The following is a 24,944-nucleotide window of genomic DNA, read 5'->3' on the forward strand; positions in this document are numbered from 1 at the left end:
ACGAAATACTGTCCTTTAAGCCACATTTTTAAGGTAAAGCATGTGGTGCTCATTTTAACCAGCTTAAAAACACTCAGAAGATATAGCATTATATCCATATGATTCGGCTTATTCAGGAATCACTGTGTCCTTGCGGTTCTACACAAGAAAGCATTGTGTACAGATTCTGAACGGATGGATATTTACATTTAAAATCAAGCTCTGTTAAGCAGTTAGGTGTCAGATGCAAGTACTGGAGTAAAGAACTGAATTACGATGTGACCTTAACTTTTCATTTGACTGTGGATTTTAACTGTGTGGTAGCCTGCTGTTGTCTGTCTTCTTCCTCTTCTTCTTTCAGCTGCTCCCTCATCACAGGGGATCATCTGTCTCCATCTCACTCTCTCTCTATCATCCTCCTCTGTCATACCAACCCTCTACATCCAAGAACCTCTTCTGAGGTCTTCCTCTTTTCCGCCTGCCTGGCAGCTCCATATTTAACGTGCTTTCCCCCATATTTACACTATCCCTCCGGTGCACATGTAATTTATGTTAACAATGCAGTCGGTGTAATTTCTGAGAACGGTGATGGTCACATTTCTGACACCTGATTAGTTGATCACCTGATATGAGCTAGCCAGAGAGACTGTCTGTTTCTTAATTGTTTTAAGAGCACACCTGAATGACCTGGCCTGGCCACACAGTGCGACAGAGTGAGCGGCCTTTTGGGAAACGTCTGCATGCTCACACTGAACTCATGCACGTGCACACCCAAGAGAGACAAGGACTACTCACTCACCTCCTCTGTAAGGCTTCCAGGTGTAAAATTTTCCCCGAAAAGGAATGCTATCAAAGTTGGAACACTGAATCTCCCGGAAATCCCGGGAGCCTGCAGGGCAGTCCTGTAACATACACATGTGCACACATATTTATACGTACAAGCGGAGCTCTGTGCAGCCACCACAAAACACATTCAGTCAAATTATATTACAGTGTTCTGACCAGTTGATGAGACTAATGATGATGATGATGATGAGGAGCAGCAATACTCACGTCTATATTACAGGACCTGAAGCGTTTTCTCTCTCCTAGACAATACTTTCCACCAATAGTTGGCCTGCAGTAAAACACAAAGACTCACATCTGGGTACAGTTTAATAAGATTTGACCTCCATCCATCAGCACACTGGCTTAAAGCCTTTCTGACCTTTATCTTTGCATTCAAATTCACTGTCACACTTTTTTTTTTTATTTATTGCGTTATTATTTATGACAATTCACCGACACACTACCTCTGGATTTCAAAAATAGAGCTGAGAGGAATGCTGCAGCCTGCCACTGTCAAATAGCTGTTAGTGCTAAACTTTCAGCAAATTCAAAGAGAACGGAGCCAAAACAAATGTGCACAATGATGCTTAAGATGATACAGGAGACTAGCATTGGCCTCAGATTTGGGTCAATCCATTCTCAGTTTAATCAATTCAAGCTGAGGTATCTGGTGGCTACGGTTCAAAAGGAGAGTCATTTTGTGATCATCCAGATGCTGCTGCTGCCTGCAAGAACATCTTGGATTTAAATGGCAGGACTGATGTTTTCATCGTGTTTGCAGGTTTTTATAATACCTGATGAAGAAGCAGCATTTAATGGCTCATTTACTTCTGCACGATCCCTTTTTGATTCAATAAAAAGAGTGCTGATCTTATTTTCGAACGTGTATTACCAGGCTTCCAGTTTCATAGCAGTGGTGGGTGAGTGTATGTTGTGAACTTTCTGCTGACTAGTTTAAGTTTATTGACCGTTTTCTGTACAGCACCACAGTCTGTTTAGGCACACTGCAGGAATATTAACGTATTTAAATCTCCCAGGCACTTTCTGTCACAATATCAATATCAAATTTCAGCTTTGCACTTTGGACAGCTTTGGAGTTTTTTATTTTAAAAAAACAAAAAAAACAATTTGTTAGATTATGTATTCCAAACAGAGAGTTTACACAATTGAAGGGAACCTCTTATGCTTCTGTTACAATGGTAGATGCTCATATTAAACAAAACTAAAGTTCAAGGCTATGTACAAGTAAAAGAGTTCAGGCTTCAGCCAGCTCTATATGTTTGGTCCAGTAATTTTTTCAACTCGTGGCTCTGTATGATGTAACATTCAATATTAAATATAAATCTGAGAATGGGCAGGATAAGTTCAGGTGCAGCTAAGATCTGTACCTGGGGCTGTCACAGTGTCTGACAGAAGAGGACACTCCACCTCCACATGTCCTGCTGCACTCCTCCCAGGGAGACCACAGACCCCAGCCTCCATCCACACCCTGCGGGCGAGTCCCATATGCCACACACACCCTCTTGTAGCACCACTGCAGAACATACACACAGATAAACTTAGACAAAGTTGGAGATATGTGCACAGTAAGTATTCTCATTATCACAAATGTATAGCAACAATAACACCAGGCATCAGCAAATAAATCCTCATTTCAAAGAGAAAACTAAAGAAATACCATGTGGCTCGCAACACTAGGAGTGCATGTTTATCGAGATGATTTTTTTCCATTCTTGAGATGGTAATCTTATAAATGTTTTCCTTGGAAAACATGTCATCCAAACAAAACAACAGCCAAGATAGATCAGCCTGATGAAATTTGCTGCTTTTCTATTCTTTTAAGAAACAGGAGAACTGGTCTCATTCTCAATCTCAGTGATATTTGGCCTTTTTGCTTTACTGATTTATGCCATGATGTTAAAAAAAAAAAAAAAGAGCATTATCTAGAGTGTTTACCCCTTTCTCTATGGTGTTCGTCTGACAGATGGTTCCCTCTGCAGCGGGAATGCTGGTGGTGATACAACGGTTGCTCTTACTCATGCACCAAAGTTCACTGCAGACTTCCTGTGTGTGTGTGTGTGTGTGTGTGTGTGAGAGTGAAAGAAGAGTAAAAAGACAGTGAGACAGTGAGATTAAAGAGAAACAAAGCATAAAGTGAGACGGCCTGACAGTGTCTCTGTGTGCGCGCTCGTTCACCTTCCTCTGTTCGCCCTCTACAGCAATGCCTCTCACACCTGGGCTTTATGTTTTATTGTGTACATATGCTCTGACCACGTAGTTTGAATAATAATGAGTCTATAAAGCAGTTTGCTGCTCCAGATGTCCATTCACTCTGAACCTGGCCCTGTAAAACTTGACCATGCAATAAAGTGGATGCTATTAAATGGAGGCACTGCAAGATGTTTCACATCACAGATTTTTAAAGAGGCAGGCAAAGGAACACAAATCAGGAGTGAGCAGTGAGATAATAAGACCTGAGAGAGAGAGAGAGAGACAAAGTCAGCCTGGGGCCATTCAAATGGACACTCAGTAAAAGAAAGTGGGGCTATTTTTTTTTTAAACAACACCAGTCCACAAGGATCATCTGATTATAAAGGCTGGCACAAAAAAGAGAGTGTTACAGTGGGCACCACATGTGGGATGTGAAGGCGCCTTGCTGTTCTGGGATTCTAGATTCTTCCTTCCGAGTCTCTGCACATTTTTGAGTCTTAGTTCAGATCTGGGGTTTCATTATTTTACTGTTTAAGGTTCTGATTTTTGTGTTTGCTGGATTTTCAGATTCTAGTTGAATGTTGGTCTTGGTTCTTATATTGCAAAGTCCTAGGTTACTGTTTATTTACACACTGTAGTAATGAGTTTTAGGTTTTGTGTTATCTTGCATCTACCTTGATAGGTATTGGTATCAATAACAGTTTCCCAAGTATTTGTTTATGCCTAGGCCCCTCTGTGTTGCCCCTGTTAATTGGTAGTGCTCATACCTGCGTTCGACTCTTTGGGTTTTTTCCTGTTTTACTTTGAAGGTTTGTTTTCTTTCATTTCCTGTGTCAGTTCTGCTTCCTGTCTGTCTTCCCCTGATTCTCTGATTGTTTTCACCTGTTTGTAAGTGTGTTCACCTGTCCTCTTCCTCCTGTTTCCCATCAGTAATCATTCTATGGAGTATTTATATTCCTGTCTTCCCGTTCTCCTTTGTTTCTGTTGCTCTGTGGATTTCCCTGTGCATGGCCCTGTGTTTCCCCTCAGGTGCTGTCCAGTTTATTCTGACATTCCTCCTTAACAAGTTTGCCAGTGGATTTTTTTCAGAAAATTTACTAAATCTATATAAATACGGCTATTTGACTGGACAAATGTGAAGCATAAGATGAATGAAAATATACCCACCGCATATTTACACTGTCGAGATCTGACGCCGTACTGAAAGCGGCACTGTTCGTCTGCATCATAAGCCTGACCTGGCGCTGTGGTGGGGTACACAAACTCCTGCTTCGGGGGGACGTTGTTCAGACAGGAGCCCATACCTGAGCTAAAGCGCAGCGAAGAGAGGAGACAAAAAGGGAGTGAAATTTATGAAAACACTAAACAGGCTACAGATAAATAAACGTAGTGCTGGAAGCAGATTTTCCTGCCGTTAAGCCCCATGCGTGACTTGGATGTTTCTCCGACCATCAGAAATTTGACACCAATGTTCGTGAGAATGTTTCTTTCTCAACTCCCTCATTAACAAATTATTTATGCTGTCGCAGTTAATCTGACTCACTCCAGGAAGCTGGTGATGTAATCCCGGCTGCAGGCGGACCAGATGAATGGGTTTGTCTTCATGGTGATGTGGTCAGCCATCAGCTTGGCAGTCTCCTGGCTGCGGGGGCCACAGGCGTTCCCCATACCGTCATGGTTCATCCCAAACCTAAAGCCCATGATGATACAGTGACAACACTTTGAGGCCATGTGGACGGGTAATAATCCCTGCAGCAGCGATGGGGACAGTGGAAAAAAGATCACTGGAGATAACCGAGAGGGATCTAAAGAACAGACATACGAAAGATTACAGTCGTCAGCTGTCAGAAACGTCCACCTTCCATCTAACAAAAGAAACTCTGACCAGATCATCTCGGGACAGCGGTCTTCAGGAGAATGTGTTGCCTTGGTGTGTTTTTGATTTTTTTATTGGACATCAAATCTGGGACCGATTTACACCTCATAAAGGTGCATCTGTACAGCTTTAAAGGGGCTTAACTTTGCATGTTATTATGTTGGAATAACAACAACACGCACAGTTTTTTAACAAACAGAAAGGTTTAACTCTGTATCACAGGAGGTCAAGTTTAGAGCTGTAATTAGTCTATCAATAATTAATCTTTTAAGGAAATCTGTGAAGATTTTTAATCTAAGGTATCAGTACATAATGAAAAATATTAGCAGGTTCTACAATTCTTTAAATATAACCTTGGATGAAGAACAACACATAACATATTCATTGTTTCTCAAAAACTAGGCCAAAACACAGAAGCAGTGTCTGAAAAACTAAGTACACCCCATGACTGAATAGCTTGTAAAACCACTTTTAGCATCAATAACTTTAAATTTATAGTGTTGCTTCAGTTCATTGAGGTTTGTTGGCATTCGTTTATGCACAGCTCTCCCACTCCCACCACAGCATTTCAATCGAGTTGAGGTCTGGACTTTGGGCCGTTGCAGCACGTCCATTCTTTTCTTTTTCAGCCATTCTGTAGCTGTCAGACAGATGGCCCCACATTTGACTCCAGAATGCTTTGGTACACAGAGGAGTTCATGGTGGACCCAATGACTGCAAGGTGTCCAGGTCCTGTGGCTGCAAAAAAAAAAAAAAAAAAACCCAAAAAACAAATCTTCAGCCCCTCCACCACCGCGCTGACAGCTGGTGTGAGGTTTCTGTGCTGATATGCTGTGTCTGGTTTAAACCAAATGTGGTGCTGTGCATTACGGCCAAACTGTCATGGTCCCTCAGTCTTGGACCCGAGGTTTTGAATTTTTGAATTTTGTGATTTTGGTTTTATGATGATTGTTATTCTAGTTTATTTTTCCTTGCCTTTTGACATTATGATTTACAGGGCTTCTTGGTTTATGTTTGTTAGGGTTAGGGTTACCTAACCCTAGTCTTGTCTTTGTCTCTGTTTTTTATACTTGAAGTCAGCTGCGTCTCAGTGTCTGTTTACCTTCCTGTCCTGGTGTCAAGTTCTTGTGTCTCAGTCCTGGTCTCTGTGTTTAGTTACTTCCTGTTTTATTTTGGTCAATCTTTGGTCCTTGTGCGGTGTGTTTATTTTTGCTTCCTGTGTTTCCCACCCAGCTGATTCCTATTGTCTTGTTACCTGTGTGGAAAAGTGGTAGCTGTCTCGAATGCTTTCCTCTTGTGAGTAATCTTTCTCACTGTAGAATGAGATGGACTTAAAATTTCTTTGGAAATCACCTTATGACCCTTCCCAGATTGATGGGCAAGAATAACTGTTTTTCTAAGATTATTGCTGATGTCTCCAGCAACTTTGCTAAAACTTCTGTTTTCATAGAGGTGCTCACACTTGGTGATGACCAGTTAATGAAGTGCATTTGATAAGCAGCACCTGGCTGCGACTTATCGTCTTGTAAGGGTCCTTGGTTTTTCTTGCACACTGCTTTCGCATTTTGGCTGAGTTTTGGTTAAATAAATAATGACATGGTGTAATATGTCATGCATTATTGTTGTTTATTTACCTAATTTTAAGACCTGCTAAGTACAAGATGATTTTTGTGTTATGTCCTGATACATAAAACCTTAGAACCTAAAGAAGGTGTGCTTTATTTTTTATATATTCCCAGCACTTCTTTCAGCAAAGAATTAGTCACTTACTCTCAAGGATAATGTGTAGCTTAATCAATACCGAAGACAATTTTTTGCAAACATCTCACTAGCACACCTGACTAAAACTGCAAAATAATAATTTTATTATTAATATCCTTATTATTTTCATTAATAACAACGAACTCCTCACGTCTGAGAAGTTGGAATCCGCGGCAGAAAGCGGAAACGCTCTCAGAAGCTGCGTTTGCATCTGAAATACAACCGTTTAAACATTTCTTTTCCCAGCAGAGTCATTTATGTTTTGTCCCTTCATGCGAGCACCCTCATGTGTGCATATACACACATTAATTTGTCATGTTGACAAGGCAGCCTCAGGGACTGAGTGCTTTAAAAAAGAAAAACCCAAAAAGAAACCCTGTGTTAACCATTAGGAAATCCTGATGGATCTGCCATCTGCCCTAATACTTTTCAATGCTATTTTCATACACAAATGAATGAAGCGGTGAATTGCTGAGCACGTAGGTTACAACAGTAACAGATGTTGAAAAACTACTGAGAGGACAGAATTTTAGCCCCACATGTGACTAAGTTCACTGTGATCCAAAGGTACGACTTTTAACACATAATCTCAGTCTCCCTTTCATAAACAGGAGAGAGAGAGCGAGAGAGAGAGAGAGAGAGAGAGAGAGAGAGAGAGACTTGGACCCTAGAAGAGGATGCGAAACATCTCAGGAACCCTTACGTGACATTTTATATTTCAAGAAGGGCAATCAGTCTAGTTCATGGATCACGGAACAGATGTTTGTCATCAGCTATGAACCCCTTATCCGTGGCCTTGGTGCTTGATCTCTGCAAGCAACACTGTGGAGTTTGACCCTGTTTGAGGAGATTTATAACATTAACCCCAATGCATACTTTGAAACAAGGCTGACACTTTTCGTGGGATGGTGGTTAAATGGCTTTTCAGCGTTGCTATAAATCAATTCGTTTATATTCCAGACAGCTTCAAATCCATGTTTAACTCTGGTTTCAGAGACAGCTGCGAAGGATCTGCTCATTGAGTTGGCATTCGATTTAATATTTGTAAAGACGGTATATTCTGGAAACGATACTGCCGTCTGCAGCCAATAGCGTCTAAATTTAAAAAAGAAAAAGAGAAACTGAAGTCGGAGTAATATTTGTCATTCTTCTGCCGTTTGACACCTCGAGCTCGCCAACACTTCAGCCTCTGTGGTGAAGATGAATTTGTCCTGCAATACACAAACTGAAGGGATTTTCCTACCATTTCACACACTCTTACTGAGCCAGAGTAATCAACTGAGTAATTATATTAGAAATAAAAGTATGTGACAAAAACAATGCTACACATTTAAATGAACTGAGATAACATCAAACAGAAGTCTTTTTTTTTTTCTTAAACAACATCTGTAAACCTCGGAAGTGTCCGGGAATTTAAAAAAGACTCACGTGTGTCCAATCTCATGGGCGATAGTGAAGGCTGTTCCCAGGCCGATGTCCTCATTGATGCTGCAGCTCCTCTCTGGCTCACACATCCCTCCTACTGGAGCCAGACCTGACACACACACACACACACACACACATACACACACACACACACACAACACACACACACACACACACACACACACACACACACACACACACACACACAGAAATCCAGTATATGAATATAAACCTCTATTCTGTAGCAATTGTATGAACTGAATTTGAAAGAGCCTGATACAGAGAGAAAGGATGATGCTCCAAGTAGAACTCCGCTCAGAGCAGCAGCGAACTACTTTGCCAACTCTGCTTTTATGCATTGTTATCAAAAAAGTGCAACAGCAACATACACAATGCACCTTATAACCTACACTGTCACATATAATTTGCATCAAATTTTCTTGTGTGTGTGTATGTGTGTGTGTGTAAGAAAAAGTGTGCATGTTTTGTTTATGTCGCCTCTGTAGGGATCAGCTTGAGTTTTTTGGTCTACAAAAGGAAGGCATCTTTGGAAAGTAAGAACACACTGGGTGGGACCCTTAAAATGGTTCTTGGATGAGTAACTGATTTTAGAGTTAAGGATAGAAAAAGGTGTAGGGTTACTGTTGTGGTTATGGTTGGGATAAAATATGTAGCTGCGATGGTCAGGGCTAGGAGAAAGAGTCAGCTGGGGTATTAGCAGGGGGTATAAATATGGAAGTTTGCGGTAATGTGTGATTGAAGGTTACCTAGAGTTTCGCAGGGCTTGTTTTTTTGGATGCAGATGTCGTACCTGCAAGGCAGGAGGGAAAAATAAACAAGGTTGCTTGACACTGTACGTACAGAAACAGCATCAGCATCGGCCATTGCTAAAGATGCATATGGACACACTTGGACATGCAGCAGATTCACACGCACACGCAGACAGTAGCGATAGCAGACGGATAAAGTTTTAAAAGAACAATAGCCGGAAACCACGGATGGTCACTGTGGTGTCATCTTGTCTGGACAGCTTCCATCCCGCTTGATAAATGCTGCTATAAAACCAAGCTGTTCTCACAAAGCCACCACCAAAACCGCAGCTCAAAAAAGTTGTGACATTTATCTGTTTTCACCCCCCGAATGTTAACCTCCCGCAGCACGAGGTCAGAGCACATTCTTTTTGCACAGAATAGGAAAGTATTTGTGGCAGCTCTGCCCAAGCACAACTGCATTCAGATGACTCTGACCAAGCCGTGGCTGTGCTGTTCACTGTTACACATTCCTGAGTCAATAGCATCACTGTTTTGTTTCTACTTAATATGCATCCACCACTGGTGTCTGTGTTTTACTGCAGGACAATCAGTAACAGAGGGTGCAGTGACAGAAATCTTCATTGTCTTCACTGCCCTCACTCTAAACGCAATCGCCAACAAGTCTCAAGGGACGAATCAAACTAAACCTGTCAGCACTTGACAGACAATTTTAATAACACATTAAAGCCATCCATGAGATTCAGATGATTCAGTGAACTCGGTGGAGGGGTTGGAGTTCAAGATCCAGGTAAGACACAGGTGATAGTAGTTACTGCTGACAGGTTCAAGGCTGCTTGGCTTTCATGTGTGCTTGCTTTCCCATCCTATCCGGGTGTCTCGCAGTTTTTTCTTGGCTGCTTTATGTTTTGTTTTGTTTTTTAAAAAAAAACCTTAATTCTGTCCCCTCATATATATTTCTTTTACATTTTCTCTCCAGGTGCTGAGATGTGCAGAGCTTTTGTCACCCCAAACAGGACAAAATACAGCCCGGATCTCCTGGACTTGGCTTAAAGACAGACTATGAGAAGATGAGCTTGGAATGAAAGAATCCAGCTTGGAGGACGTACAGTTTTTACTCTTATGCGAGCAGGGAAAAAGACTACATTCAGTTTTGTTTTGGCATAACAGGCAGTTTTCAACTGACAATTCATTCTTAATTGTAGTTATTTATGTGTATCAGGGTCTCTAGTGCGAATACCTGTGAGACAGGTTTTTCTTTTGGGGGGTTTCTGACCTGGTCATAAGCACAGCAGTGTCGTGATGAGCAATGCCGTTGTCCGGTATGGCATTCCCGTAGCTGCTGCGGTGCTGGATGGTTTTCTGCCACTTACAGAAGCTGTCTAAAGACTTCCCTGCATGATGGTTGATCTCTAGTGTGGGCTGGTAGAGAGACAACAGAAATACAGACTCAGAAGTGCTTCCTCTGTTTGAACACAAAAACAATCAGTTTCAGAGATTAACAAAGATACTTAACGTGAAGCTATTCCAGTGTCAACAACGAATACATGAAATCCCAACAATGCTATAATAACCCTGTCTTCCTGTATTGCAGTGATTTAGGCATTTTTCCACCATAGTATTGCACGTTAGTACCTCAATCCTGTAAAAAATATGTAGAAGCGCGGAGGGAGTGCTCTGCTGGCCACAGCTGGCGAGATCTCGTAACCCAAGAATGCATGCGGTGACATAACTAGTAATTGTCTTATCCCAGAGTCCCTCATTTCTGGCCCTACTGCTGTCCTCATTTTCCTTTCCAGGGGCAGCTTGCCTAGTCAGACCTGGAAACCGGCAGCAGAGCCACTTGCGCAGAACACTCTCAATCCTGCCCCAACCTCAGTGGTCTGTGGAGTAAGAATAACAACACTAATACTTGCCTACCGCTAATGATCCTAACATTTACTTCATTACTGTGTCAGATAAAGAACACATCCTGGTACTAAATTATGGGGTCTAATTTTGAGGCAGTATGAAAAGTATGAATCATAAATGTTCCCTAATAAGACAGCTACAGAGGAAACCCCAAAGCCACACCGTAATTCCCCTTTAATTCGGTATGATTCATCTGTCAGAGTGCTACGAGGTTAACATTAAAATGCAGCCGGCTGCACAGTCTCGCCGCACGCTGTTAATGGCAGGCTAATAAGGTCGTTTACTACAGAGTCAGATGGCACAGTCATCTCCTGAGCTATGCTGGTAAGGTCATGCACTTTTTTTTAATGAGCTGAACTCCTGCCTTGTGGTCAGGTGTGGACTCTAACTCTGCATCTTTCCTGACCTACAGTCACTCACTTACATCATACTGTATATATAAAAGGAGTCTGCAGAAATAGTAGTGGCAGAGCTTTGAGCTAAATGCTAACATTAGTGCTCTACGGCATGAAAAAGAGGCTTCCATGTCTTCCATGTTCACCTTCTTCAGTTAAGAATGCCACCCTGCCCCCTATTGAATACAAGACAAATAATAATTGTGGTCCTACATGAAAAGTTTCATCTTTTTACCTTGTTAAAAATGTACCTGAGAGGAACATGAATATATGTACCAAAATTTGGTGGTGATCCCTTCAAGCGAGATCCCACCCAAAATCACAAAATAGGCTGTAGACACTGGTGTGAGACACTTCAGCCAATAATTTGACACAAATAGGGAGCTCGTAGTTTCTGGTCAGGATGGAGTGTGGACAGAGAGGACGTGCACAGAGTGGAGAGCGGAGGGCTGCTCAGCATTTACAGTAATTCATTATTTACCTGGTCTTCCATGAGCAGGATGAGCCGTGTCACCACAATGTTGACTGCATTCCCCAGGCTAGAATCCTGGAACAGTTTGGCAACCTGACCTCCAGGGAAACAAGAAAAGACCAGTCTTAAAAACGGCTGAAAGAACAGCTGAGAACACCAAAGCAGGTCTTTTCCTGGCTCAGACCAGGCCTTCGGGGGGGTCTTGACTATGCCCGAGAGTAAGCATGTACAGTAACAACAATTAGCCTATGTTTTGTAGTTAAAAGAAATGTAGGAACTTTTTTTTTCCTGTCATTTCTCCCTGCCAGATTTGATGCATGGATAAATGGAGCCCAAAATGAAAAAAAAAAAAAAAACAGTAGGGATGAGAGAGAACAGGGACTCTGATAAACGCAAACACAGATTCCGCTGTTCTGATTGCACAAACAGGTGCTTTTTTTTTTTTTTTTTTTTTTTAAAGCTAGATTTTATCCATATGGTGGTGTGCACTCTACTTTAACAGGTTTCCTAAAATAAGATTTAAAAAAAAAAAAATCACAGCATATTGCACTGGAGAGGGGATGAGTTTGAAGGAGGATGTTAGCAGACCTGCAACAACACTAGATCATAAATACACAACAGAGAAGAAGCGTGACAAGAGAAATATCAGAAAAAAAGGCCCACTCCCCAAAATGGATAAAAGACAAAATTTCTCACACTTCTCACAAGATGTCATTTAATTAATATAAATAACTGATGCAGTTTGTGCGATGTCAACACAGAAAACAACAGAATAAACAGGATATTGAATATTCAAAACCATACACATACTTTACTTTGTGTCTTTATTTTCTACCCAGGCCTTCTCATTAGGCTAAAACAAAGGCAAACTCAAAGCACTAATGTGTTTTCCATATATAACGGCTTAAGCACTGACCTTCCAAATCATCACCCTGGAAAGTCTGGAATAATTTGCGCAGCGAGGGCTGACCGCTCAACAGCCAGGGCACACACAATTAGGCTGAGCGACTTTAAGCTATAATCAAAGAAATCAGACTATTTTTAGAGCAATATCTTTACTTTAAGAACCCATCCCTGTGTGGGTATGGTCTTCAAATGATTAACTGAACGTAAGAAAGCTCCTCATTGACAGGAATAGTGCAGGAAAAGGGCATGCAACTGAAGCTTGACTGACTAAAGCATGTGGCCTCCCCTAGGAGAAATCAGGCAAAGGCAACACATTTGTTTTTCTTTCTTTCTAGAAACATTAATAATGCGTCCCCGTAAGCCTGACTCAGCCTTGGAGAAACACCGAAACCTATTTCTGTCAATGAAGGCATTTCTGTGCTTTCCAGCTCGCCTTTGATCAGTTCAAAAACATTTCCTTGTTGACTCCAAGCTGTTTCTTTGTTTTGTAACATGCCAAAGAACCAAACCACGACCGGCTGATGGATAGCTGGTGAAAGCTGAGAAAAGCTAAATTACAGGAAAGCAAACATCTTCACTGCATCTTCTCAGTTTCATGTTGTTTTAGTGAAACTTGACACGAGGCTTTTAATGCTGCCGTACTGCGTGAGTCACCGGGAAAGTGTTGTGTGTTGTGAAACTTACAATATTCATAACAGCCAGGATGTATTGCTCGATGTCCCTTCGGCCATGATAACCCACCATCACCCTATCGGCTACTACCAGCGTCTCCACGTAGCGCTCCCGGCTCACCGAGCGCTTCAGAGGCAGCTGGCCACGGCCGACGTGATGAGGAGGCGTCTTCAGGGTCCGCTGCCACCACGACGCACCTTTCATTGGCTTTTCATCTGAGGCAGATCGCATATTCTTACATTTTGAGAGCGTACTGCTGAAAGAACTCAGCAAAGGCACAGCAGCAGTTGATCCAGTTGTTTATCAGAAACAGACTCTTTCATTTTCCCAGTTGCTTTTTTGCCATAATTTGACCAGAGATTAATAACAGTAATAATAATTAGATGAAACACTTGACACACTTCACATAATTGTAGAGCATATTTAAAGTGCAGCATTACAAAGTAGCTTTCTTTTCTTATATTTGTCAAATTATGACTTTCCAAACATACTTGTGCTTTTTCAGCAACGCCCTGTAACACAGACTCAGTCACGCCTAATCACAACCGGGAACGCAGACACAACCACAGTCTTCTGCTGCTGGCCGGTGCACAGATTGGCCTGGGGATGTTTACTCCTCCAGTCTAGACCTTAACACTGCTACTAAAAAGACCGGAATATTTCTCCTCTCACCAATGACTCCACAGGATTGGCCCTTGTACTGATGGCGGAGCGATGACCGCTTGTAAACCACATGGGGGCGCCCCTCTGCTCTCTCCCCGCTCTCTGTCCTGGTTTGGTTATCTGGTGAGACAAGGGGTTCAATCAGGTACTCCTCTCCCCCAGCAACAATCACCCCCTGCTGCAGAGAAACAGATTTGAAGAATAGAATAGAATAAAATAACAATTTCCATCAAGACATGAAGGATCATTTTACAGTGCCAGTCTTTACTAAATCAAACGCTTTTCCTGATAAATGAGTTCAATAAGTGAATACGGATCAATCAATAAAGGCACTTACTTATACCTAAAATACGCACCCACTGGACACTTTATTAGGTACACATGTTCAACTGCGTGTTATTTCAAGTACCTAATCAGCCAATCGCATGGCAGCAACCGAATGCACTTAGGCATGTAGACACGATCAAGACAATCTGCTGAAGTTCAAACTGAGACTCAGAATGAGGAAGAAAGGTGACTCTGAATGCGGCATGGTTGTTGGTGCCAGCTGGGCCGGTCTGAGTATTTCAGAAACTGCTGATCTACTGGGATTTTCCCACACAACCATCTCCAGGGTTTACAGCGAATGGTCCAAAAAAAAAAAAAATATCCAGTGATCTGCATTTTTCTGGGAGAAAATGCCTTGCTGATGTCAGAGGTCAGAAGAGAATGGCCAGACTGCTTCATGCCGCAGGACGGCAATATAACTCAAATAACCACTCATTACAACCAAGATATGCAGATTGTACAACAGGTTGAAGCAGATGGGCTACAGCAGCAGAAAACTGAATCCACAATTCACACAAGATTCACCAAAATTGGACAACAGAATATTCGAAAAATGTTGTCTGGTCTGATGAGTCTCAATTTCTGCTGTGACATTCAGGCAGCAGGATCAGAAGTTGGTGTAAACAACATGAAAGACTCGGATTCATCCTACCTTACACCAACAGTTCATGTTGTTGTTGGTGGTGTAATGGTGTGTGGGGATATTTTCACTTTGGGCCCCTTAGTTCCAACTGAGCATTGTTCAAATACTACAGCTTACTGACCACGTCTTTCTGCTTCCAGCATGATAACGCACCATGTCACAAAGCTCAGCTCATTTCAAACTGGTTTCTTGAACATGCTATCATGTTAATATGGACCAAAATCTCTGAGGAATGTGTCCAAGACCTTGTTGGACACAAAGACACAAAGAATTAAGGCAGCTCTGAAAGCAAAAGGAAGTGGCAATTATTAACAATATTAAAAAGATGTTAAGAAATGCAAATTTAAACTCCCAAACATGAACACAAAAAGGGGGATGCAATAATATATGCCACATGGTATAATTATTCAGGGTTTGTGAATGTCAGCAGCACCACTGAGCCTCATATTTTATGGGAAAGAAGCACAACTTGATTGTCATATCCTTCTGTGTCCACTCTACAGACAGCGTATCTTCACAGAGTCCTCTCTAGGGAACTCTGGACCCATTAGAATCAAGACCTCACGGCACACACATACACAGACAAACACACATGAGAGCATGAAAGAGTGAATGAGAGCGAGAAAAATGAGAGAGCGAGACAGAGAGAGCGATACACTAACACTTCCTTTGATTCTGCTCAGATGTGTTGGCTTTGGTCGGAGCGAGAGTCTCCCCTTGAATGGCGGCGGCAGCTTTCAAAGTGCTTTTAATCCCATAATAAAGTTAGTGATGGTCCTCTGGACACACAGCCCGCTCACTGGTGAATGTGCTCATGCTGGTTTGACTAACAGTGATTACGTGTGCAGCTTATTAACGCTTTGTGAACAAATCTAATCCTCAGCTGTGTATACAACTGTTATTTTGGGCCCTGCTGTTTGTAGTGAGAGGATACACAGATACACAGCGCTGTGAATACAGCGGACCGCTTTCAGCCGACAACACTGGGGTTCAGAAGGGAACTAGCTTTGACCCGGCATCGAGTAGATCCAAGTCCTCTGTTGTGTTGTGTTGGGGTGAGGTGACTTCATGAGAAAGGGAAATGAAATTGATGCCTTTTAAGGGTTCAACAAGCACATGCTAGACAGCTGTGAGGTAGGGTGACTACACACTGGCTTAAGAATAATTAGCATTTTTCTAGAATGTCTGAGCGCCGTCTTCATTTGTAGTAAACCTGAGAATCTTGCTCCAAAGCACATCGAGGAGTTATTAACACCTTATGCACCTGGGCAATTACTTAGATCAGTGCATGGGGCTCTGCTGGTTATTCCGAGGTCTTGGCTAGCAAACAAATTTGGGCTTAGAGCTCCCTTGCTGTGAAACAGTCTGCCCATTGAGCTCAGAATGGCAGTTTCTTTATTACCTTTTGAACGTCTTCTTAAAACATTTGTTGAGTAAAAAGCCTCCATGAATGTTTTAATCCCTCTTTCGTTTTCCATTTTAATGGGATTTTTTTAAAATAATTTTTTTTATTTCTGTTTGTGAAGTATTTTGTAACTTTGTTTAAGAAAAGTGCAAATAAAACCATGACATAAAGCCTTGGAATGGAAATAGTGATAGTCAAGGATTTCTTTTACAATTATTATACACTAATAACCAGACACTTCATTAATTAAACCTTAGTAGTATTAAGGTGGATACCATTTTTGCCTTTGGAGCTGCCTTAATTCTTCACGGCTTAGATCCAACAAGGTGCTGGAAACATTCCTCCAGCATGGATTTTGGTCCATATTGACATGACAGCATCACACAGTTGCTGCAGATTTGTCAGCTGCACATCCATGATGGAAATCCCCCCTTTCACCACATCCCAAAGGTGTTCTATTGGATTGAGATCTAGTGACCGTGGAGGCCATTTGAGTACAGCAAACTCATTGTCATGGTCAAGAAACCAGTGTGAGATGATTTGAGCTTTGTGACATGGTACGTTATCCTGCTGGTAGCAGCCATCATTAGATGGGTACACTGTTGGAATAAAGAGATGGACATGATCAGCAACAATACTCAGGTAACCCCCCCACCCCCACCCCAGCCTGAAGCATTCGAGTAAAGTTGGACTGATTCATGTGTCACTTTGTAGCCTCAGTTTCCTGTTCCTGCTGACAGAAGCGGCACCCTGTGTGGTCTTCCACACCTGCAGCCCATCTGCTTCAAGGTTCAGGATGTATAATAAGAGATGCTCTTCTGCATATCTTGTTTGTAATGAATGGTTATCTGAATTACTGTTACCTTCCTATCAGTCTGGCCATTCTCCTCTGATCTCTGTAAACCCTAGAGATGGCTGTGTGGGGAAGATGCCAGTAGCCTGTTCTTTCCTCAGTTTAACCTTCATGTTTGAACATGCCATCTTCATCATGTCTATATCCCTAAATGCACTGAGTTGCTGTCATGTGATTGGCTGATTAGATATTTGCATTAAAGACCAGTTGAAAAGGTGTGCCTAACAAAGTGGCTGGTGAGTGTATTAAAAAGGACCCAAGTTGTAAGTCTACAGCAGCAGTGCTGGATATACTTAATCATGTCATCTAATTCTTCCTTTCAGATAAGGTTTAGAAGAACCACATTCATCAGTTTGGCTAAAGATTAAGGGTGGCTTGAGGATTCAAGGTTTGTTAAAATTTCATGCTTTGATGTTGGACTCAGGCATTCCTGATCCCTTCTTTGCTGAGGCAGCACTGCTGCTGCTGTTGCCCTCACTCAGTGTATTAGCTGTGGATTAGACCAGGAGGGTCCAGTCTTACCAGGCCGTTACAGTTGCTCAGGGCCACTTTGCTGGAATGCGGTTGGTCTTGGAGGTGTCCTGCATAGTGGCAATGAGGTGAGTAAGGGTGACTCCAGGCTAAACGACCCCTCTTCCAGTACTCCACCCGGAACTGCTGGGACAGCAGGCCTCCCTGTAGCGTCAGGTTGAGCAGGAAGTTGTTCCGTGATGTTGACAGCTGATAGAAGAGCTAAGAGACAAAAAGATGCCTAAGATATAAATAAATATATGTATTTTTAATTTGTTTAAAATGGGTAAAGGTGTAGGACAAAAAAAAAAAATTCACAGGAGCTACATCAAAAAGTTTAATACAGAATCAGGTAGCCTGTCTTCAGTGCTGCGCCTTCTTCTTTGGTGGTGTTCAGTCATTTCTGAGTCCAGTTTCTCGCCATTGGGTCCTACACGTACTGGGACGGCGATCTCATACTGGCCTAGACTGGATAGGAAAGCAGCTAGAGGGGGAGAAATAAAGACAGCATAAAATCAGCACCAGAGTTTAACTAGATAAAGACAAAATTCAGCTTCTTCCAAAAAACTCTAATAATAATAATAAAAAAAAAAACTGTCAAGGATTTGCAAGCTGCTTATTTTAAATCACACAATGGGCTTTTTATTGAGTGACTAACCCAGTTGGAAAAGAGGAACTTGCAGACTTTTTGGCCCATTGCTGACAAGGCCCCTCCACTCCAAGTACCCCCTCCTCCGTGAGCCATAAGGATGTTCCCATGGTTACCTTGAAACTGTATACTTCCTGTCTGTCCCAGTCTGTGCTAGGGCCCGGCAGAGATTTATTGTCCAAACACGCACAGCTCCAAACAGCCAGCATCAGCTTACTGACAGGGAAGGGTCACCAGCAAATGAGCCCAGTTTGCATTAAACCTTTGGTCTCGGGTGGTGGAGAAGCAGCCCCTTCCCACACAGAGTAAATACCCAGAGATCAGAGTTCCCTGGTACAGACTTTAAAAGCTCCGTACCAGGAAAAACCTCTCTGGAGATAGCTGTGTCTGAGTAAACGGCAAGTACAATTACAGCACGAATGCAGCCTTCACATGGACATGAAGTTGCACTGTATTTTGGACACGAGAACGTGTCCAAAATACAGTGCAGTTTCTGCATTTTAATTTAATGATTAATCTTCCAGCCCTATGTTGGCAAAACACACTTTCAGCAAAAAGACATAGTACTCGTGTTTAGTCTGAATTAGATTTAGACTAAACATATTTCAGGTATCTATTTGTCTGTCATCTCCTCTCCGTCCAACAGTGTGTTCCCACTTTTCCTCATTACCACACCTCCACACCAAGCTGCACACCTGCACCCCATTACCACATCGTTTTGCCATGTTCCTCTGCAAGGTTATCAAATGTGTTACACTCACTACATCATCCCAAGTTGTTTTGTCTGTCTACTAATGTTCTGCCATAAAATCCAGCTCCCTAGTAAAGGTTAGGTTACTTAAGTCTGTGAGTGGCATGTTTGAGTCCCTTCTTACTTCATTGAGCTGCTGGACTAAAGTGGTCCCAAAAAACCCTGCAAGCGCTAATTCATTCATATATCAATAGTGGTATTAAAACGACCCTATATCAGACTATGTATTAAATATAGAGAGTAAAATGGCATTATTTTAACAGCAGTCTAACCACACAGTCGATGGTAAGAATCTGAAATAAAATCTAAGGAAGAATTCCTCAACTGTGCAGATAGTACAAGTGTGACTTTCAGAGGGGAAAAAGGCTTAATAAAGTCTTATTTTGGTGCAAAGACAGCAAACTGTTTAAGTGTATTTCTTAACAGATTTGACCTGTGATTCTGCACATGCAGTCATGCACATGTCCTGCAATCACTGAAATTAAACTTCATTTAGATAAATAACTGCCCAAAAACGTGCCTGGATACATTTCAACATAGCTGCGGAGTGCCAAAGCTTGCTTCTAGAAGGACTCTGGGAAAAGCTTCAACACTACCCACCACTTCATTAGGTACACCTTTCAATCACATGGCAGCAACTCAATGCATTTAACGATACAGACATGATCAAGACGACCTGCTGAAGTTCAAACTGAGCATTAGAATAAGGAAGAAAGGTGCCTGAAGTGACATGGCTGTTAGTGTCAGACGGGCTGGTCTGAGGATTTCAGAATTTCAGAAACTGCTCATCTACTGGGATTTTCCCACACAACATCTCTGCAGTTTAAGAGGGAATGGTGCAAAAAAAGAAAGGTATCCAGTGAGTCGCAGTTCTCTGGCTGAAAATGCTTTGTTAATACCAGAGGTCAGAGGAGAAGGGTAGGGTCAGAATTTGGTGTAAACAATATGAATCAATCCAACCTTATATGAATGCTTCAGGCTGCTGGTGGTAGTCTAATGGTGTGAGGGTTATTTTCTTGGCGCATTTTGGGCCCCTTTGTACCAACTAAGCATCGTTAATTGTTATTGACATCAAAGATATTCAATGTATAATAGTGTGAAGCAAAGAAGAGTAGCAAATCTTTACATCTGTAAAGCTGAAACAGTAACGTGGCTTCAGCGGTGACATCCATTACTTATTATTTAATCAACAAAAGAGGTATTATTCTCATTATTAAATTTAGCTTTGAGAAAATGATTCTTTCAGTGAACTACAACAGATGACAAAGGCACTCCATGAGCATTTCTTCCTCAATCATCCTGAAAAGCATTAGCCTCCTGGGATGCTTTCCCACAACAAATCCATCCTGTTCTTGTAAACCACAGCGTGTAAGCAGGCAGGTGGGATTTCCACTACCTTTGAAGCACAGGAAAAACTCTAGGACAGAAAATGTGAGTACTAATAAAGTAGATAAAATTTGTCTCTATAGGAGACATTAACGAGACCTCACACAGAATTAAGAGTGATGAAAAACAGAACACAAATTAACCTGCAGTCTAAAGTAACGGCTTGAGCAGATGCGTTTTCGAAACAGTCATTTAAACTCAGGATTTTCAACCAATCCTCATTCCCACAGAAGGTCTGTTGACAATAATGGGGTGATAAAACGCGTGCAGCTTTTAAGGATTGTTTTAAAAACTGTTCCACAGCTTTAATATGTCACATTTATGAATACTATGAACTTAAAACAACCTTTGTTCACGCACACATGGAAGCAGTGAATGGTTATCAATCCCGTTCCTCTAAAAGTTTATTTTCCCTTTAGTAAGCCATTAGAGGTACAGTGTTAGATTGCTGTTATTTGTAGTATTAAACCATCTAGAACACAATACAGTACTGTACAAAAGTTTTGAGTCACCCCTCATTTCGTTAGATTTTGCTTCCACAGAGTCAGACTTTCCTATTATTATTTTTTTTTAATTTGTCCTGAGCAAAAGTTCTCCAGGCTTTCTGAAAGTCTTTCAAAGTTTTAATTGGACATTGGCTGCTTTTTCACTCATTTTCAGTCAATGAGACTAAGAGTTAATCAAGCACAAACAAGGCATCCAACTCAAGGGATGTGTCTACACATAAGAGAGAACAAAGAACCAGTTTTAAATTGTATATTTAGGCACTTTGTTACCAAAACATGTCATTTGTTCCCATTTCTTTAGTTGAATCTATGAAAAAAAGATAACACAGTTAACATAATATTTTTGCACCAAAAAGAAGATTTCCAAAGCGCTATTAGCTGAAAACTTGGAATATCTCACGCAGTGTTCATTGTCCTTGAAAAAAATCAACTGGACAAGTGGCAGGCCTAAAAAAACTATATATGGACAGTATCTGAAAGTCATGTCCTTAAGAAATAGGGGGGAAAAAACCCAGCAAAGACCTGACACAGGACCCGAGAGATGCATCTGGCCCTTCAGTTGATCCATCTACTGTTCACTGAAGCCTCATCAGAAATGGTCTCAGTGGAAGGGTGGCTGTCCAAAAGCCATTCTTAAAGAAGGGAAACAGGGAGAAAAGGCTCGGGTGTGCCACGTTACACGAGAACTGGACTGAAAATCAGTGGCAACAGGTTTTATGTCCAGTTATTTGAATTTTTTTGGTTCAAATCACTGTAAATATGTGTGAAGGCGGTCAAAACATGGTGGAGGCTCCGTCATGGTTTGGAGCTGCATTTTAGGCAGTGGTGCTGGGGATCGTGTTAAAACTGATCGAATTAGGAACGCAGAAAAGCATCGTCAGATTTGCAACGCCATCTAGAAAGTATCTGACTGGCAACAGCTTCAGCATGACAATGATCCCAAACACAGTGCCAATGCAGTAAAAGCTTACCTGGATAGAAAAACACACAGTGGCCTCCCCAGAGCCCGAATCTCAACATTATTGAAGAAGCAAGAAGCCTGGAGAACTATTCCTGAAGACTACTTCAAGAAATTACATGAAGCTGCCAAAGAGAGTTCAGGCCGTGCTGAAGAATAAAAGTGGTCATACCAAATGCTGACTTTCCATCTCGTTAGAATTGTACACACTGTTTTTGCCCTTTATAGTGTATTTCCACGTATGTTTCATTGTTTCCATAAATCACTCCACCTATTTCCCATTTTCCTAGCAAAATATAAAGAAATGAGGGGTGGCCTAAGACTTCTGCACAGCACTATATGTAAAACAGCTTGCTATGTTACATATAGCAAGCTGTATGTATTATTCCTGGTATTCTGGCAGCAATTTTAAGCTATAGCAATCTATTGCGAACAAGGTCATCGACTGATTCAGGAGCTGAAAAATATAGTAGGAGACATCAGAACAAAGAGGACACAATCAGTGGAAACGTGCATGCTAAATTTAATAGGAGAAAACACCCTGGCCCACAGGGTCTCATACAGAAATGTCTTTGCTGATAAATACACCCTCAGTTCTGTTATCGCCAAATGAAAATAGTGAAAGGAAGTACTCTGATGGAAAAGTGCCCCTCCCTCTATGCCAGTTACATCTCGACTGTATTTCAGGCCAAAGGTTGGGGCCTCTTTTGAGGCAGGAGAGAAAGAACGGGTGATTATTCAGTGTAAAATATAAGAGCCATTTAAGAGGAGCACTTACCATTAGATCACTTTGTTTCAGCTGTGAAGGAATGCTTCACAAGACAATTTATATAAAAAACAACTTCACGTCTTTCTGCGCCTTCTCCTGTGCGCAGTCTGGGTGGTATTTCTGTACATTTAAAGATTTAGTGAGTGCGAGACGACAGACCCCTGGACTCTAACCAAACTAAAGTTACAGCAGTTTCTGCAAAGATGAGGATTTTACTACACAAAACACTAAATCATATTATGACATTTTAGACGCTTCTAACTTTGAGGCAACAAAGTTTGTTTGTTTATTAGCAGCAAAAGGCAAAATCAATAAGGAAAGAGTTCAGCATGGAACAATATGATTGGAGCCCTGACCTCAACCCAGTCCAACACCTAAATTAACTGGAATGCCAGCTGTGAGCCAGGTCTTACCAACCATCAGATGAGGTTTTTATGTATATTTTCTTTAAATGGCTGCTACAGCTGGAAATATGGTTGATGAAAGCAGCTAGAGAGAACTAAAGAGAGTAAAGCTGTGGACCAGAAAATCTAAAAAATGAGCTAAGAAATGCTAAAAGGCCCCACAGAGCTGAGGAGAAGGTAGATAATCCTCCATGGATTTGCCATGGCAAGGAACTCTTTTCACATCACACACAGACATTCAATCCTTGTTAATAAAAAAAAATCTTAATTAAGTTCAGGTTTAAAGACCTGACTTCCTGTAACTGTGGAAAACTAACTCTCTGAGGGAATATGGCATGTCAGGGTTTAAGGGGTGGGTTATTTAGGGGAAGCAGTGTGGCAGACTATCAGAGATTGAGGGATATGAGGGGGGGAGGGTCAAAGGTTAGGTTTAGGAAATACACAATCATATCCTTGTTCTGGGTGGTGAAACACGCACACCCAGGGATTTTTATGTCTTTGCCTTTAGAAGGACTTCTAGCTGAGAGGCCGGGTATGTGGTCATGCCACAGACCAGCATTATTTGAGTTCAGAGTTAAAGCTCAGACGGTCCAGACCTGGAGGCCTGGAGGGAGTGTGCCTCGGCCGGTCAGGCAGCCAGTTCAGACCATCCAACTTTTTCTCATCTGAGGAAAAATAAATACAATTACACTAACTATAAAACATATGGTGATCCTTGAAAAAAAAAATGTTTTTTTTTTAATATAATGACATATTCAAATTGTGAATAAATTATTTATTTTAAATTTCTAAACTTGGGTAGTGCTGAGAGTTCTTTTTTTTTTTCCTGAAATGAAAAACAGATCCCAGCCCGTGCACCTCGACCATAAAACACATTAAAATGGTACTGGTCTAAAAGACTGAATATAATTAAAGTAGTATAAACGTTACAGAAAATAAAGAAAAAGGATCTGTGCTTTTTTTTAATAGTATGTTTAATTAAATCGATTGATCCTGGGGGGGATCTCCTCCCAGATCTGGTCTGATACCAATCAATGGTATCAATTCCTTCATCCTCCAGAAACTGCCTGCATACCCTCGCCACATGAAGCCGGGTATTGACGTGCACCATAAGGAATTCAGGACCCGCTGCACCAGCATAGGGTCTGACAGTGGGTACAAGGATTTCATCCTGATGTCAAATGGCAGTCAGGGTGTCGTTGCCTTGCCTGTAAAGGTCTATGTGTCCCTCCATGGACACACAGACCCATGAATTAACTATACAGTGTAATTTTCTATATTATAGGAATACTTTTGGTAACCATAGGAGTCTCCCCCTGCTGGCCCTTAGAGAGAATGCAGGTTTAATGCACTTTGCATTGGCTTTACTTTTCAGATCAGGAAACTAAGGTGAGGCTACATCCATCTTTTATATACAGTTTATGGTTTATCTCACCTTGTGACTGAGAAAACTCATCTCCGTGACTTCCTGCAACCTCGGTGGCAACCATGATGACAATGAAAGTGCAGACCAGACCAGTCCTCCATAGCATTTCCATGGTTACTACAGTAGTTGCTATAGTAACAAAATTCAGTGCAGTGGTCCCCGTGCCTCTGTTCCAACATGTCTCCTGCCCTCTCGGATGCCCCGTCGCCTAGCAGAGGGACAGCTCAGCGCTCTGTTGGGCCATGGCTGCAGAGGATCTGAGAACCAGCAGCGTCTTCAGTGTAGCATCAGCAAGAGGTGATGGACCCTAAAGAAGTCCTCATAGAAGTGGAAAACACCTAGAAGGGTTTCTCAAGGGGCTCAGCAGCAGTGGTAGGTTCACACTCCTCTCTGATTCCCTGTAGAAGAGAAACTGTTTAGTGACTGCAGGAGGAAGGCCAGGAAAGGGTTTGAAAGGGAGGGGAAAGACAAATTTAGGCTCAAAGACG

The 24,944-nt window shown here is 41.8% G+C and overlaps 1 protein-coding gene across 1 annotated transcript in view; it reads right to left on the reverse strand.

Annotated features, from left to right (window-relative positions):
- The window catches only part of adamts10 (ADAM metallopeptidase with thrombospondin type 1 motif, 10), a 54,801-nt gene that overhangs the window by 24,532 nt on the left and 5,325 nt on the right, over positions 1-24,944 (reverse strand). Inside the window, exons 2-16 of the mRNA XM_030728375.1 lie at positions 24,466-24,854; positions 17,952-18,091; positions 17,620-17,829; positions 13,879-14,047; positions 13,219-13,421; positions 11,638-11,721; positions 10,127-10,272; positions 8,848-8,891; positions 8,084-8,189; positions 4,562-4,708; positions 4,186-4,327; positions 2,764-2,871; positions 2,196-2,341; positions 1,033-1,096; positions 779-881 (exon numbers count right to left, since the gene is read on the reverse strand). Of these exons, the coding sequence (XP_030584235.1) occupies positions 779-881; positions 1,033-1,096; positions 2,196-2,341; positions 2,764-2,871; positions 4,186-4,327; positions 4,562-4,708; positions 8,084-8,189; positions 8,848-8,891; positions 10,127-10,272; positions 11,638-11,721; positions 13,219-13,421; positions 13,879-14,047; positions 17,620-17,829; positions 17,952-18,091; positions 24,466-24,568 (1,915 nt within the window). The 5' untranslated portion in view covers positions 24,569-24,854. The remainder of the gene's footprint in view (positions 1-778; positions 882-1,032; positions 1,097-2,195; positions 2,342-2,763; positions 2,872-4,185; positions 4,328-4,561; positions 4,709-8,083; positions 8,190-8,847; positions 8,892-10,126; positions 10,273-11,637; positions 11,722-13,218; positions 13,422-13,878; positions 14,048-17,619; positions 17,830-17,951; positions 18,092-24,465; positions 24,855-24,944) is intronic.

The sequence above is a fragment of the Archocentrus centrarchus genome, chromosome 4, assembly GCF_007364275.1.
Source record: "Archocentrus centrarchus isolate MPI-CPG fArcCen1 chromosome 4, fArcCen1, whole genome shotgun sequence".
Classification (NCBI taxonomy): domain Eukaryota; kingdom Metazoa; phylum Chordata; class Actinopteri; order Cichliformes; family Cichlidae; genus Archocentrus; species Archocentrus centrarchus.